This window comes from Larimichthys crocea, chromosome VI, assembly GCF_000972845.2.
Source record: "Larimichthys crocea isolate SSNF chromosome VI, L_crocea_2.0, whole genome shotgun sequence".
Lineage (NCBI taxonomy): Eukaryota > Metazoa > Chordata > Actinopteri > Sciaenidae > Larimichthys > Larimichthys crocea.
In genome coordinates this window covers 5340822-5356270 of record NC_040016.1, presented here as the reverse complement: position 1 = coordinate 5356270, position 15449 = coordinate 5340822, and the positions used below count along the sequence as shown (strand labels likewise).

General features: G+C 43.2%; 1 protein-coding gene across 3 annotated transcripts; it reads left to right on the top strand.

Annotated features, from left to right (window-relative positions):
- The first annotated feature begins 208 nt into the window (after positions 1-208).
- myh7ba (myosin, heavy chain 7B, cardiac muscle, beta a) lies at positions 209-14169 on the top strand. Of its 3 annotated transcripts, XM_027278872.1 has the most exons (44): positions 209-274; positions 586-749; positions 1307-1410; positions 1523-1666; positions 1805-1961; positions 2046-2073; positions 2367-2463; positions 3015-3038; positions 3139-3231; positions 3356-3419; positions 3499-3597; positions 3680-3783; positions 3879-4017; positions 4106-4224; positions 4539-4688; positions 4887-5057; positions 5138-5317; positions 5412-5544; positions 5635-5711; positions 6041-6128; positions 6211-6328; positions 6418-6541; positions 6657-6793; positions 8202-8457; positions 8545-8787; positions 8933-9109; positions 9215-9360; positions 9459-9549; positions 9632-10021; positions 10105-10231; positions 10316-10434; positions 10557-10753; positions 10846-11029; positions 11133-11298; positions 11382-11506; positions 11624-11739; positions 11822-12014; positions 12136-12339; positions 12644-12769; positions 12964-13134; positions 13229-13333; positions 13435-13530; positions 13657-13791; positions 14040-14169. In XM_027278872.1, the coding sequence occupies exons 2-44, from the start codon at positions 653-655 to the stop codon at positions 14049-14051; spliced, it is 5826 nt and encodes a 1941-aa protein (XP_027134673.1). In that variant the 5' UTR covers positions 209-274; positions 586-652; the 3' UTR covers positions 14052-14169. The 3 variants fall into 3 exon arrangements, with proteins under 3 accessions (XP_027134673.1, XP_027134672.1, XP_027134674.1); XM_027278871.1 differs by lacking the exon at positions 14040-14169 and having other exon boundaries at positions 13657-14028; XM_027278873.1 differs by lacking the exons at positions 209-274; positions 586-749; positions 1307-1410; ... (1 more) ...; positions 1805-1961; positions 2367-2463.
- Positions 14170-15449: the final 1280 nt, after the last annotated feature.

The following is a 15449-nucleotide window of genomic DNA, read 5'->3' as shown; positions in this document are numbered from 1 at the left end:
CCTCGCAGTGTGTACAGTGCATAAAATAACTGGGATACAAAAATAGCCGGCTTGGGTTTAGCGCAATGACAAAAACGTAGCTTTCCTTTTGTGTCAATTGAGACAGGCGCTCAGCACCAATGGGCTTCGGAGGTGGTGGCATATGCTAATGAGGGACAAATGTCCACTGACCGTGACCTTGAGAAACACAGTATAAAGGAGGGCACATCTCACCAAGCTGTTATTTCGTTGTGGTCTTCCTGAGGTTCAGTGGACAACTTTTTGCCTTTGTTTGGTAGGTCGTGTATTACGCATTTTACGCGCGGGTTGGCTGCCCTTTAAAGCGTCTTGTAGAGTAATAATTTCATTTACAGAAGTACAAAAATGCTGTTTACCTCCGCTGGCACGTGTCACTTTACGCGCTGCACGTTTCTTAATTTTTTTGTGCTCGTTTGGTGATAGTGGATCCGCGCTCTTAACGCACAAGCGGTGTTTTTTGTGGCCACGTACAGTTTCCATCAATAACGGAGGGCTGAAGTTACAGAAACAGCTTTGACACAAAAAGAACCACTCACCCTAACGCAAAGCTTTGTTTTCTTACCAAAGGAATTCCTCACCTCGTCTGTGTCACTGGTGCGTCCGGGTTTTGGTGGACCGGCGAGGAGTTGCCACCATGTCGCGCTATGACACGAAGGAGTTCGGGGAGGCTGCACCGTTTTTACGCAAATCTGACCTGGAGCTGCTGTCGGCGCAGACCGTCGCCTTTGATGGTAGGCCTAATACTGAAGGTTTTAAAAAACGGAGCTTTGTAGGACAAATCACATTAAATGTAGTAATATCAGAAATTTGTTTTGTTTTTTTGTTTAATATTAATAATATTAATAATTCAATATCTGTTTAAAATGTAGTTAAATTGAGAAGATGTTGTGAGATGTATTATTTTTGTCAGTGCAGTTTCATCTGTTGAGTTTTTAAAGGGAAACTTTGTTGAAACATGGCATCAATAATATTATTTGGTTTAAGATGTGGAAACAAATTAAACAAAATTACTAAACTGCTTTTGTAAAATATTATAATATAACATGATTTTATTGTATTCTTGTTTTTTGACAGGTACTATATAAATATATATAAAGTTTTAAAATAACTAATAAATGAATAATACACCCGCTGAGCAGAGTATGTTGCATAGACTTGTGGAGAAGTTGTGTAATATTTAATTGTTTTTTTGTTTTTGTTTTTCAAAATTGCCAATATTTGTATATTTGTATCGTGGAAAATTTCCCCTCATCCTCCCACTCACTGCACCCCCTCTGCTGTATGTTAGGTAAGAAGCGAGCCTGGATCCCTGATGAAAAAGAGGCGTACATTGAGATTGAGATCAAGGAGCTCAGCGGTGACAAAGTCATTGTTGAGACCAAAGATGGGAGGGTGAGTGATCACCGCTTTACATTCAGTAATAAAACGGATAAACCTCCTCGACAGTGTGTGCACAGTACAATCCCATGTTCCCCTCCTCATGTCTGCCTGTCCACCATTTAAGACTCTGACAGTGAAGGTCGATGACATCCAGCAGATGAATCCTCCTAAGTATGACCTGATTGAAGACATGGCCATGCTGACACATCTGAACGAGGCCTCTGTGCTGTACAACCTGCGCAGACGCTACTCCGCCTGGATGATCTATGTGAGTGCACCATTATGGACTCCCATGTTCCCTTTATAGGTGTGATTATCCAGATTTAAGCTTGAGCAATGTCAGCTGTGAGTTTAGGTGACTTTAAGTGATGCATCGAAGTGGATTAATATTGTCCTGTTTCCTCAGACCTACTCTGGGCTCTTCTGTGTGACCGTGAATCCATACAAATGGCTGCCTGTCTACACAGCCCCTGTGGTCGCTGCCTACAAAGGCAAACGCCGCTCTGAGTCGCCTCCACACATCTACTCCATTGCAGACAATGCATACAATGATATGCTGCGCAGTAAGTGTTATATCATACAGTACACACACAGATATACTCACCAAATGTTAACACAGACTCATCATGCTGTCTTCTTTTCATCAGATCGTGAGAACCAATCCATGCTCATCACGTGAGTATCAACTGCTTCAAATTCTTCTCTTTTTTTTTGCCTTGTTTCAAGTCAGAAATGAAATTTTTAAAGACATAAAACACATAGACTGTCCACACACAGCCACCTTTACATTTCATATTTTTTCCTCCAAATTTTTCCCTTTTGCTGAAATCTAGTTTCTATTTTTTCCCCTTTTCTTTCTGTTTTGTAACGTGGTAACATGCAGTGTAATGATTTTGATTTACACTACCTTTACCAGTTATGTGACCAGTTTTTACCTGTTGTATGTACATTTTTTCACACTCCTATAGCGGAGAATCCGGTGCTGGCAAAACTGTCAACACGAAACGTGTCATTCAGTATTTTGCCATTGTGGCAGCTCTCGGGGACACACCTGCCAAAAAAGGAGTAAGGCTGATGTGGCAACCCGTATTTTTGTCTCCCAGTTTTTGCTGTATTTTATTTTTATTTTCTTCATTTTTTTGGTCCCAGGAATCCTTCAGTGTATTCCCTTAAAACCTTTTCCATACATTTTCCTCCCTGTCAAAACAGTGAATGTGAGAACTGATTACATTCATGTCTTCACCCTCATGTGTTGTGTCGCCCTTTCCAGCTACTTTACTCTGCTTTCTTATTGATTACGAAACATTTTTTCTTCTCCCCTTTCCATCTTTTTTGCTCCAGATTTTCCATTATCTTTCCCTTTGCTTTGAGTTTTGCTTTTGCCTTTTTTGTTTTGTTTAATATTGATTTTCCCTACCTTTTTCTCCCCTGCGTTCACCACACTTCATCATATAAAACAAGGTGGCCATTGTCTTTTTTTTTTTTTACCACAGCCTTAACAACCAGTATCTAATTTTCCAGTTGGTTATGATGCTCCCCTTTGGTTGTGAAAGCTTTATTCAATCGTGCTTTGAATGATACGACACTCATAGGATTCTCACCGTATTCTTTTGCAGCATGGTCCTGCCACCAAAACAGGGGTGAGTTTAACTGCAGAAAAAAAATAGTTAAACAAAAAATTGTATTTAAAATCAACTATACATTTTTAAAATAATGTGACATTTTACTTTTTTCTCTCAGGGGACTCTGGAGGATCAGATCATTGAGGCGAACCCCGCCATGGAGGCGTTTGGTAATGCCAAAACGCTGAGGAATGACAACTCATCCCGTTTTGTGAGTACCAATAAAAATTCCCTGTAGATAGTATACTGTATATATTCATTGATTCATTGATTCTGTACTATTTGCTGGTTGATTTCTGTAACATTTCATAGATATTTTGTACATTTTCCCACAGGGCAAGTTCATTAGGATCCATTTTGGACCTACTGGCAAACTTGCCTCAGCTGATATTGATATATGTGAGTTAACAGTCAAACAAATTGTATTTGTCATATTTTTTCTTCTTGTTTCAAATCTAATATGAATATTTTCCTTCAGATCTCTTGGAAAAATCCAGAGTGATATTTCAGCAGCCTGGGGAAAGGAGCTATCACATCTACTACCAGATCATGTCGCAGAAGAAGCCAGAACTGTTAGGTGAGTCACTCATGCTGCTTTAGATATTTTATTACGTACTACAGCATAACTGGGATGTGATCCTGTACATTCTTTGTTCCAGACATGCTTCTGGTGTCCTCCAACCCATATGACTACCACTTCTGCTCCCAGGGCGTGACCACTGTGGAGAGCTTGGATGATGGACAGGAACTGATGGCCACTGATGTAAGAGCTCGGGAGAGGAATTCAGCAGCTTTTTAACGCATTACATCCAGTAGATTTATGAAGTTGTTAGATTACTTTTCTCTGCTTCTTTACAGAATGCCATGGACATCCTCGGCTTCCTGCCCGATGAGAAGTACGGCTGCTATAAAATAGTTGGAGCCATCATGCACTTTGGCAACATGAAATTCAAGCAAAAGCAGCGCGAGGAGCAGGCAGAGGCTGATGGCACTGAAAGTGAGAGCCAGTGATGAGACATTTGCCACAAAAACAACAATTTGATTCAAAAGCAAGTTTGTGATTTTTTTTTCTGTTTGGTCACCAGGTGCAGACAAAGCCTCATACCTGATGGGAGTCAGTTCAGCTGACCTCATCAAGGGCCTCCTCCACCCGAGGGTGAAGGTGGGGAATGAGTATGTGGTGAAGGGACAAAATGTCGAACAGGTGAGGAGACGCAATGTCTGCTGTCCGTGTTATTTTACTGCAGTGTGAGACAACAAAGCCATCAATATATCAGCTATAGAAAAGCAGGACTGCAGTGTGGAATTAAAAAATGTATGTGTGTGTTTAGCCTTGCTTCGTTTGGCTAGATGACTGGTATGCTGATGAGGGACAGCTTCTTAATCCTCAGTCGATCGATACACTCGCCACTCAACATGCACTAGAATCCGGTATCTAAGCAACAGAGGCTATCCATGTGAATGACAGCAATATTCCTCCTGTTCGTGTGTGTGTCTATTTGTGCGTGGGTGCGGTAGGTTATCTACGCGGTTGGTGCTCTGGCCAAAGCCACGTATGACCGCATGTTTAAATGGCTTGTGGGAAGAATCAACCGGACCCTGTACACCTCCCTGCCTCGCCAGTACTTCATAGGAGTCCTGGACATCGCCGGGTTTGAGATCTTTGAAGTAAGTTGATCCCTACTGCAATTATTTTTCACAGATTAGAGTTATATTTATAAAAAAATTAAAATGTTTGTGCCTCAACTTTTCCTATTGGGATAAATTAGCTGCACTACAGGATGAACCTCTGTGACATATTCTTATGTTTTTCATGCTGTTCTCTTCTAATGCATCCTCTGAACACCTGTTCCTCTTTCATCGCAGCTCAACAGCTTTGAGCAGCTGTGCATCAACTTCACAAATGAGAAACTGCAACAGTTTTTCAACCACCACATGTTCATCCTGGAGCAGGAGGAGTACAAGAGGGAGGGCATTGAATGGACCTTTATTGACTTCGGACTGGACCTTCAAGCTTGTATTGATCTCATTGAAAAGGTAAACAAAGTGTTTTATCCATGATGGATAAAGCTTAATGGTTAAAGGTGTATTCGACTAACACTCTGCTCTTCCTCCAGCCGATGGGTATCATGTCCATCCTTGAAGAGGAGTGCATGTTCCCAAAAGCCACAGACAACAGCTTTAAAGCCAAGATGTATGATAATCACATTGGCAAATCGCCTAATTTCCAAAAGCCACGGCCAGACAAGAAGCGCAAATATGAGGCCCATTTTGAGCTGGTGCACTATGCTGGGGTGGTAAGTGCATTCTCACTAAAGGCCAGAGATGTGCCACAGCATTAATCCTTAAATACATAATTCAGTCATTTGGCTGTCGCTCCTGTTTTTTCAGGTACCATATAACATTATTGGCTGGCTGGACAAAAATAAAGACCCACTGAATGAGACGGTGGTGGCGTGTTTCCAGAAGTCAGCCAATAAGCTGCTAGCCTCTCTGTACGAGAATTATGTCGGCTCAGACTCAGGTACAGTAAACAGTATTCTGACAGAGGACTATAGTATACAGAGGACATCTAAAGGAGGTCAAATTAATCATCTCTGCGATTCCCTCACAGTATCTGACCCCAAGCCTGGCTTCAAGGAAAAGAGGAAGAAGGCAGCCTCGTTCCAGACTGTGTCTCAGCTTCACAAGGTGAGACACCACAGGTTCCATTACTGATGCAGACGGCGTTTATTCCAGACAACATTCAGTGTTGTGTATGCCGTGAGAAACTGTGGGCATCACTGGACAGATGGGATGGAGGCAGTTAAGACTTGCAGTGATGTTTAGGGCAATGATCACATGAACATCACTTTAAGTCTGTGCTGGCTCCTCTCTCATTACATCAAGGAGTTCACGTGTGAGGAACACACAAAGAGTTTGTTGTTATGTTTTCTCACAGACTGATGTTTTAATAGTAGAAAATAATTTTTTTAATGGTTTGATTTAACTCAATTTGCTCTATTTTTCCTTTCCTCCAGGAAAATCTGAATAAGCTGATGACCAACCTCCGCAGCACCCAGCCTCACTTTGTTCGCTGCATCATCCCTAATGAGACCAAGACTCCAGGTAACACATAGCACAATCACCACATATCATCAGGAGCTTATCAAGTCGGTCTAGTCTCAAGTTTGAAACCTGTTCTGCGCAGGGATCATGGATCCATTCTTGGTGCTGCATCAGCTGCGCTGCAACGGTGTGCTGGAGGGTATCAGGATCTGCAGAAAGGGATTTCCCAACCGCATCCTCTACGCTGAATTCAAACAGCGGTACAGCTCACTCTTTGGATATCGTGGCATGGACTTTGAATCGTAGCAAAAATCAGTCCTGAAAAAGAATCTTTTATTCATTTATTCAGCTACCGCATCCTGAACCCTCATGCCATCCCAGATGATAAGTTTGTGGATAGCAGGAAAGCTGCAGAGAAGCTCCTGGCCTCGCTGGATATCGACCACAACCAGTATAGATTTGGACACACAAAGGTAGGAGGAAGCAGTGCATGTACTTGTGAATGGCAAAATCTCGTCCTCTTCAATGGTGCTGTTTTCAGTTAGCCGTTAAGACATTGTTTCCTTTTGCATTCCTCATCTCTTACAGGTGTTCTTCAAGGCAGGCCTGCTGGGTCACCTCGAGGAGCTGAGGGACGAGCGTTTAGCCAAAGTTCTTACATTGCTGCAGGCAGTCGCTCGTGGCAAAATCATGAGGCTGGAGCTGCAGAGGATGATGGAGAGGAGGTAAAAAGACCAAAGTGACTTTCACTTTTGTCACCAAAATCACTATTTATATGAACCTGATTAAACATAGAATAGTATTCATAGGCACAGGAAAGCCTTTTACACCACCACCACCCCTTCGCTTCCCCAACAGTTGCTTCTCTGAACAGGTTCAATAGCAACACGATCAGCCGCAAGCCTTTCAGCTTGTGATACACTATACCTTAGTGTTCACTCCCTCGCTCTAGAATGTGAGGCATGCAAGGGCAGTGTTATCGGCGTGTGTGAGGCGTGTGCTTGCCCTTGTATGGTTACCAGGCATGTGTGTGGCCTTACTGTTAATAAGGGCTCCATCCCTCACTCCCTCAAACACACGCACACACACACCCTTCATGCAGGTCTTCGGCTATTCTCTCTATCCACTCTCTCTAAATTAAACAATGCTGACGGTGTCCTCAGAACCAGGTGGCGACATGTGTCAAGTGGCAGCTGCTCGGGCCCTCCCTAAAAATACAACCCCGGCCCCCTCCGTGCCCGATGGCCCCTGGCCCCTTTTGTCCGCGGCGCCTGTACTTGTAAGTGAGTGCATTGGTGAGATATGTGGCGGGTGACAGAGGATTTAAGTCGGCCGTTGGACAGAGGGCTTTAGTTTCTAAATAAACACAGACGCTCACCTTTGAGAGGCACCCGGCATGGAGTCATGTCAAAAATGCAATCAACTCCCCCACCCTCATTCAGTCACCTCCCACCCCGACGTGTACACGCTCACTCAAACTCACCCTCTGACCACTGACGGGAAGTCCTTGACCAGTGTGCTCTGGGTCCATATTTAGGGCTGTGAGACGCCATTCTACTGAGACTAAATCAATCTGGTAACCCTTTTTGGTCACAGTCATGAAACATCAAAAGCAGCATTAGGTGTATGATTTCATGGCGCATCCTTCAGTGTATGATTAGATACAAGGGAGTGGATCGTTGCAGGATAAGTGCCAAAAATTAGGCACCAAGGAGAAGCAACTAAATAAATAGACGGGGAACTCCCGGATAAATCTTTGACCTTCTTCTCTTTACTTGAACCTCACATGATGTTCCAGACATGTTCATTTGTATTTAAACTGGAAGTTAGATTAACATTATTAACTATACAAAATATTTTTTATATCAGAGTTAGGTAACTTTGGTCAACTTTTGCATTTGTCCACTTTTAGCCATCTAGTTCAACTGTTTACATTATTATTACTATATATTATAATATATATTTATTACTTTCTTGTTTTCACATACATTTAAACCACAGAAATATATCCTGGGGTATAAACATACCTGACCTAAAATCACTGTTTGTTTTCAACCTGACAAGAACATTTATTGGTAGAAAAATCTTCATGCCTCCATCACCTTTTTTATTTTTATTTAATCCTGTTTCCAGGGAGGCTCTGATGATCATCCAATGGAACATCCGGGCCTTCAATGCTGTGAAGCACTGGCCCTGGATGAAGCTCTTCTTCAAAATTAAACCTCTACTAAGGAGCGCGGCCACTGAGAAAGAGCTGGCCGCTCTCAAGGTGGAGCTGGCCAAGCTTAAGGAGGCTCTAGAGAAATCTGAAATCAAGCGCAAAGAGCTGGAGGAGAGGCAGGTCAGCCTGATCCAAGAGAAGAACGACCTCTCTCTTCAGCTACAGGCAGTAAGTGGCACTCATCACTGTGGCACATATACCATAGCAGTATGGGAATGCACTGATCACATGCTCTGTCTCCCCTGTCTACCATAGGAGCAGGACAATCTGGCAGATGCAGAGGACCGCTGTGACCTTCTCATCAAAACTAAGATCCAACTGGAGGCTAAAGTAAAAGAATTAATGGAGAGGCTGGAGGACGAGGAGGAGATGAGCTCTAATGTGCTCGCCAAGAAGCGCAAGCTCGAGGATGAGTGCGCCGAGCTGAAGAAAGACATCGACGATCTGGAGATCACTCTGGCTAAAATAGAAAAGGAGAAACATGCCATCGAGAACAAGGTAAGGAAATGCGAGAGCAGGAGAAGGAGAGCAGTGAGTTGCCTCCAGATGGCGCCAAGAGGCCACAGTAAGAGCCACAGCGCATGATTTTAGAAATAAAAATAAAACAATTTTTTTACAAATACATTGTTCCTCTGGCTCACAGGTGAAGAACCTGATTGAGGAAATGGCAGCTTTGGATGAAACCATACTGAAGCTGACCAAGGAGAAGAAGGCTCTCCAGGAGGCTCATCAGCAGACTCTGGATGACCTACAAGCAGAGGAAGACAAAGTCAACGCTCTGACCAAAGCAAAGGCAAAGCTGGAGCAACAAGTAGATGATGTGAGTTCATCACCAGACAAACAAACAAGAATTATACTGTTATGTAATTTAGTCCACGGGTGGTGACATATCACATACATAATATATAACGTTTTTCTACCCCAGCTGGAGGGCTCACTGGAACAAGAGAAGAAGCTGCGTATGGACCTGGAACGGGTCAAACGTAAGCTGGAGGGAGATCTGAAACTCTCTTTGGAGTCTGTTATGGACTTGGAGAATGACAAGCAGCAACTTGAAGAGAAGCTGAAAAAGTGAGTTCTCATATATTCACTGTTCTTGTTCACATGAAATGTTACCTTGCTATTAAGAAGTAAAGATTAACAAGGATCTGTTAAATGTTTTCTATCAGGAAAGACTTTGAAATGAATGAGTTGAGCACACGGATTGAAGATGAGCAAGCCTTGGTCAATCAGCTCCAGAAGAAGATAAAGGAGCTACAGGTACAAACTGGTCTTCTAATCTCTAAGAGAGCAGTTATGAAACATAACTTCAACAAAATAACTAACAGTTGCTTTCCTCCAGGCTCGTACAGAGGAGCTGGAGGAGGAACTGGAAGCCGACCGGGCTTGCAGGGCCAAAGTGGAGAAGCAACGTAGTGATGTGGCTCGTGAGCTGGAAGACCTGAGCGAGCGCTTGGAGGAGGCTGGTGGGGCCACCTCAGCCCAGATTGAGATGAACAAGAAGAGAGAGGCCGAATTTTTAAAAATGCGGAGAGACCTGGAGGAAGCCATGCTGCACCACGAGGCCACAACGGCAGCCTTGCGGAAGAAGCATGCCGATAGCGTTGCAGAGCTGAGCGAGCAGATTGACAGCCTGCAGCGAGTCAAGCAGAAGCTTGAGAAGGAGAGAAGCGAGGCCAAGATGGAGGCTGATGATCTGGCCTCTACTGTGGAGCAGCTCTCCAAGGGCAAGGTAAATGGAAAAAAAGAGGATAAGCACACTAAAAGATTAAAAGTAGTATGGGACTAAAAAAAAATTCTATCTCTTGTGTGCAGGCCACTTCAGAGAAGATGTGCCGTCTGTATGAAGACCAAATGAACGAGGCTAAAGCCAAGGCTGACGAGCTCCAGAGGCAGCTCAATGAAGCCAACACCCAAAGGGCCCGTGCTCAGGCTGAGAGTGGTAAGGAACTTTCATTTTTATCATAGATCTCTCAAACAGACTTCACAGAGTGGTTAGTAACACAGACATCCCCTTCTCATGTAGGTGAGGTGAGCAGGAAGCTTGAAGAGCGTGAATCAATGGTCTCCCAGCTCCAGCGTGCCAAGAACTCCTTCAGCCAGAATGTTGAGGAGCTCAAGAAACAGCTGGAAGAGGAGAATAAGGTCAGCTCCTTATCCCTGCATTAGTCAGCCATTGATATTCACAAACCGGTAGATGCCTCTGCAGAAATTCAGTTTTTCCAGTCTGACTAATTGCTCTTCACTATCATGATTGGTCTCTAAAGGCTAAGAATGCCTTGGCCCACTCGCTGCAGTCATCTCGACATGACTGTGATCTTCTGAGAGAGCAGTATGAAGAGGAGCAAGAGGCCAAGGGTGAACTGCAGAGAGCTCTGTCTAAGGCCAACGCCGAGGTGGCTCAGTGGAGGACAAAGTATGAAACTGATGCCATCCAGAGGACCGAGGAGCTGGAGGAAGCCAAGTGAGTGAGATGTGTTTTTTTACGTACAGAATCAAATGGTACACAATGATTGTTTGAATGCATGAGCTCCAATTCTGTTTGCTTCTCATTAGGAAGAAACTGGTGACACGTCTGCAGGAATCTGAAGAGATTATGGAGGCTTCCAATGCCAAGTGTTCTTCCCTGGAGAAGACTAAGCATCGGCTCCAGACAGAGATTGAGGATCTGATCATTGACCTGGAACGCGCCAATGCTGCAGCTGCTGCCCTGGACAAGAAGCAACGCAACTTTGACAAGGTATTCATTTACAGCCTCAGTTACAGAGTATTAGTTTTGCTGTCTTCATTATTAGAAGAACATCAATTTTGCTCTACTGGAAAAATTGTTTTCTCTCCTCCAGGTGCTGGCTGAATGGAAACAGAAGTATGAAGAATGCCAGTCAGAGCTGGAGATCTCTCAAAAAGAGTCTCGTGGCCTGAGCACTGAGCTCTTCAAACTGAAGAACTCCTACGAAGAGACCTTGGATCATCTGGAGACCATTAAGAGGGAGAACAAGAACCTCCAAGGTACCTCCCATGAATACCCAGTTAGAAGTTAGTTCTACCTTGATGTTGTACAAAATATAAAATATTTTCTGCTGCTCCCCCAGAGGAGATCACTGACCTGACAGATCAAATCAGTCAGGGAGCAAAAACCATCCACGAGCTGGAGAAAATGAAGAAGGGTCTGGAAATGGAGAAAACTGAGATTCAAGCTGCCCTGGAGGAAGCTGAAGTAAGTCTGATGGGCTCTCGCTTCCTCATTCTTCTTGTTTGGAGTATTTTTAACAGGAAACTACAGAATACCTTCAAGCATTAAGTGCCTGTCTCTCTATCTGCCTGTCTGTCTCAGGGCACTCTGGAGCATGAAGAAAGCAAAACTCTCCGCATCCAGCTGGAGCTTAATCAGATGAAGTCTGATGTTGACAGGAAGCTGGCAGAGAAGGATGAGGAACTTGACAACCTTCGGTGAGATTCACTGATTACTCTTTTTGTTCTACTTTAAGGCAGTTTTCTCACTTTTCTCTCCATGACGTGTCTTGTTTTCTAGTCGTAAACACCAGAGATCACTGGAGTCCATGCAGGCCACCTTGGATGCCGAGGCCAAGTCTCGCAACGAGGCAGTGCGCTTGAAGAAGAAGATGGAGGGAGACCTGAATGAGATGGAGGTGCAGTTGAACCATGCCAACAGGCTGGCTTCAGAGTCCCAGAAACTCCTGAGAAACCTGCAAATTCAGATCAAGGTGTGTCCATCTAGCAGCCAGACGATGAACTTACCTGATGAGACAGACTCAATAGGACATGGAACATCAATATCTAACAATATCTTAAAGTCTTTTTCTTGAACTTAATTTGTGACTCCAGGACGTTCAGTTGGAACTTGATGAGACTGTTCACCAGAACGAGGAGCTGAAGGAGCAGGTGGCGGTAACAGAGCGCCGCAACAACCTGCTGGCTGCTGAGGTGGAGGAGCTCAGGGCGCTGTTGGAGCAGAACGACCGTGCACGCAAGCTAGCTGAACATGAGCTGCTTGAGGCCTCAGAGAGAGTCAACCTGTTGCACTCTCAGGTAGAAAGATGCATGCAATGCATTTATGAATAAATCAATTTAAATATATAAATGGGAAGAACAAAGGATGGTCGCTTACTCTCAGTAAAGGGGCATATAGAGAGTATTTTGTTTTCCAAGCTACCCAGTTTTTGTGGTCGGTAGCTGAAGGTTTTTCCAGACCACTCTCTGGCTTAGCTGTTCCAATTATTGATGGTTTGTAAGGTTACAAGTGTTCCAACTCGTGCTTCCCAGTTTCTTTTTTTGAAAAACAAGATGAACTGACATTTTAATCCTGAGGGGATTCTTGACTTGTTTTCTCCAGAACACTGGACTGATCAACCAGAAGAAGAAGCTGGAAAACGATCTGTCCATGCTGTCAAATGAGGTGGACGATGCTGTGCAGGAGTGCCGCAATGCAGAGGAGAAGGCCAAAAAGGCCATCACCGATGTAAGATCTTAGATATAAAGTGATATGTAAATATAAAGTGCATGATATAATAGATATTAAGATATGAAGATATGTCCAGTACAAAATCTAGTGTCTTTGCTGTATTGAGAGTAATCTCAATACAGCCTTGTTAGTTCCATTCCAGCTGGCAATTACTTAATGTCCATTTTAACACGGATCCTCTAAATGTATAGGCAGCCATGATGGCAGAGGAGCTCAAGAAGGAGCAGGACACCAGTGCCCATCTGGAGAGAATGAAGAAGAACATGGAGCAGACCATAAAGGATCTGCAGATGCGCCTGGATGAAGCTGAGCAGATCGCCCTCAAGGGCGGAAAGAAGCAGGTCCAGAAGCTGGAGGCCAGGGTGAGAAACGAGACAAATGTTTATGTAGTCACTGTCCTACCTTATAATCCTTGTCATGTGTAATGAGTGAACTGGAAATGTCCTTTACTGGTAGGTCAAAGAACTGGAGACTGAACTGGACGCTGAACAAAAGAAAAGCCAAGAGTATCAGAAGGTTGTTCGCAAGTATGAGAGGAGGATCAAAGAGCTCTCCTACCAGGTAAACCACCAATCTGCATGCACATAGAGCATGCTGTGTACAATATGAATGCATGTTGTTTAATTTTACAAACTGAAAGCTCCCTGTGCTGTTTTGTGCAGGCTGAGGAAGACAAGAAGAACCTGGTCCGACTGCAGGACCTCATTGACAAGCTTCAGGTGAAGGTGAAGAGTTACAAGAGACAGACTGAAGAAGCGGTGAGTCCACTATCAGTGATTAGTGATAAATGATCATAGATGGAGAGCTTGAGTGTTTCATATAGTAAGTGCTTCTCATTAGTTCACTGTACACTAATGGTTTCCTTGGTTTTCTCCTCTCTGCAGGAGGAGCAGGCAAACACCAACCTGTCTAAGTACAGGAAGCTTCAGCATGAGCTCGACGATGCAGAGGAGAGGGCTGACACGGCCGAAACGCAAGTCAACAAGCTCCGGGTTCGCACCCGTGACCAAGTTAGCAAGGTTAGCAAACTGCATACATAATTCCTTTTATATGACAGTATGCTGCTCAACTGTGTGACCTTTGGAAGTATTTATTAAAATTAGCCAGAGGGCTTTATAACAAGAACTAATCTTAGAAGAGACTGGATGTAATCCTCTGTTGAAGATGACCTCACATAGCCCACTCGTGATCTCCAGTGTGGTCATGATTAACTCCATGACACTGTGTATGTGGTTGCTAATAAACATCCCTGTCTTGTGTATTTCAGCTTGCTGAGTGATGTGTTGAGGCTGAACGCTGCGGCCAAACATATCACAGCCGGCCAGCTGCAACAGCTGTGTTCGACTGTGAGGACACTTCTAAATAAAAACTTTTAAACCTTTAAATATGACTGTCTTTTTTCCCCTCCCAGTGTAAATATGTGATAAAGATAGAAATCCCACAAGGAAGGTCTAAAGAAGAATTTATTATATTATTAATTTGACAAAAAGCTGTTAAATAAGGAAAATGAAGTTCAATATCAGCAATAGAGGAGGAACATGGGGGTGAAAGTTGGTTACAGAATCATATTAGACGTGAAATTGAAACATGAATCTTTGATAGTTTGATGGTGAAACAGAGTTAGAAAGAGATTAAGACTGGAGTGAATTTTTAAACACAACCATGAGAGATTGTATGCATTATTCAACACCAGAGCAAATAAAAAAAAACAAACATGGGTTGCCATCTAAAATGAATGAATGATTTAGATTTTACACCATGAATATAATCCACTGTAATCCATCTTGTAAAGGTCACTCTTTTCAACAAGCACTATAGATGCTGTCCATCATGGCGAGGTTAAACACAATCATATCTGATAGAAAAAAGAAGCACCACATGGTCTGAGTGTTGAAAGTGAATGTAGGACTGGTTGCAAAACATGCCAAACATTACACAAATCTCCACTTAATCAAATCAAAATATCAGGGGTCTAAAATAAAAACCATAGAAGTGTTGTATTTAACACTATGCAGCATGTTCTTGGCCAAGGGGAAAACATTTCACCATTGTCTATACAAACTATTGAATGAAATCTAAGGCTTACTAGGAGCATCACACCACATACAGCATAACTGTTGAGAACCAATTCTCTTGTGCATCGTACAGAAGGATCACGCTCTGAAAAATCAGATCACAAAAGCTACAGAAGTCAAGGTTCAGTGATTGTTTATATAGTTGCTCAAGAAGAGCACTCACAACATTCACGTTTTCATACCAACAACCTCATTTACTTCAATGGTGAGAAGAGAGATCTGGATCAATGATGACAACACGATCAGTGCTAAAAATGTAACACCACTGTTGATGCGTCAGATCACATCATGTTACCAATAAATCGTTATTTCAGAGAAAGTGAGAATCTGTAAGAGAGAAGCACTAGTTCAAGTGTTGTTGCATTAACTTCACTGCAAAGCACAAAAGATGAACTAAGTATGTGCACACCCATCGAGAGATTTAAGACATGCTGAATGAAAGCTAGGGGAGAAAAAGAGGAAACATTTCTGGTTAATTAGCTTTTAAGCAAATCAAAGGCTTTCAAAGTGTAAAGGACATTTGTGTTTGCATCCCAAGGCGGCATAGCACTACTAACTCATGGCATCAGGGGCCAAGTGTAGAAATGCCCTTATACATTCAC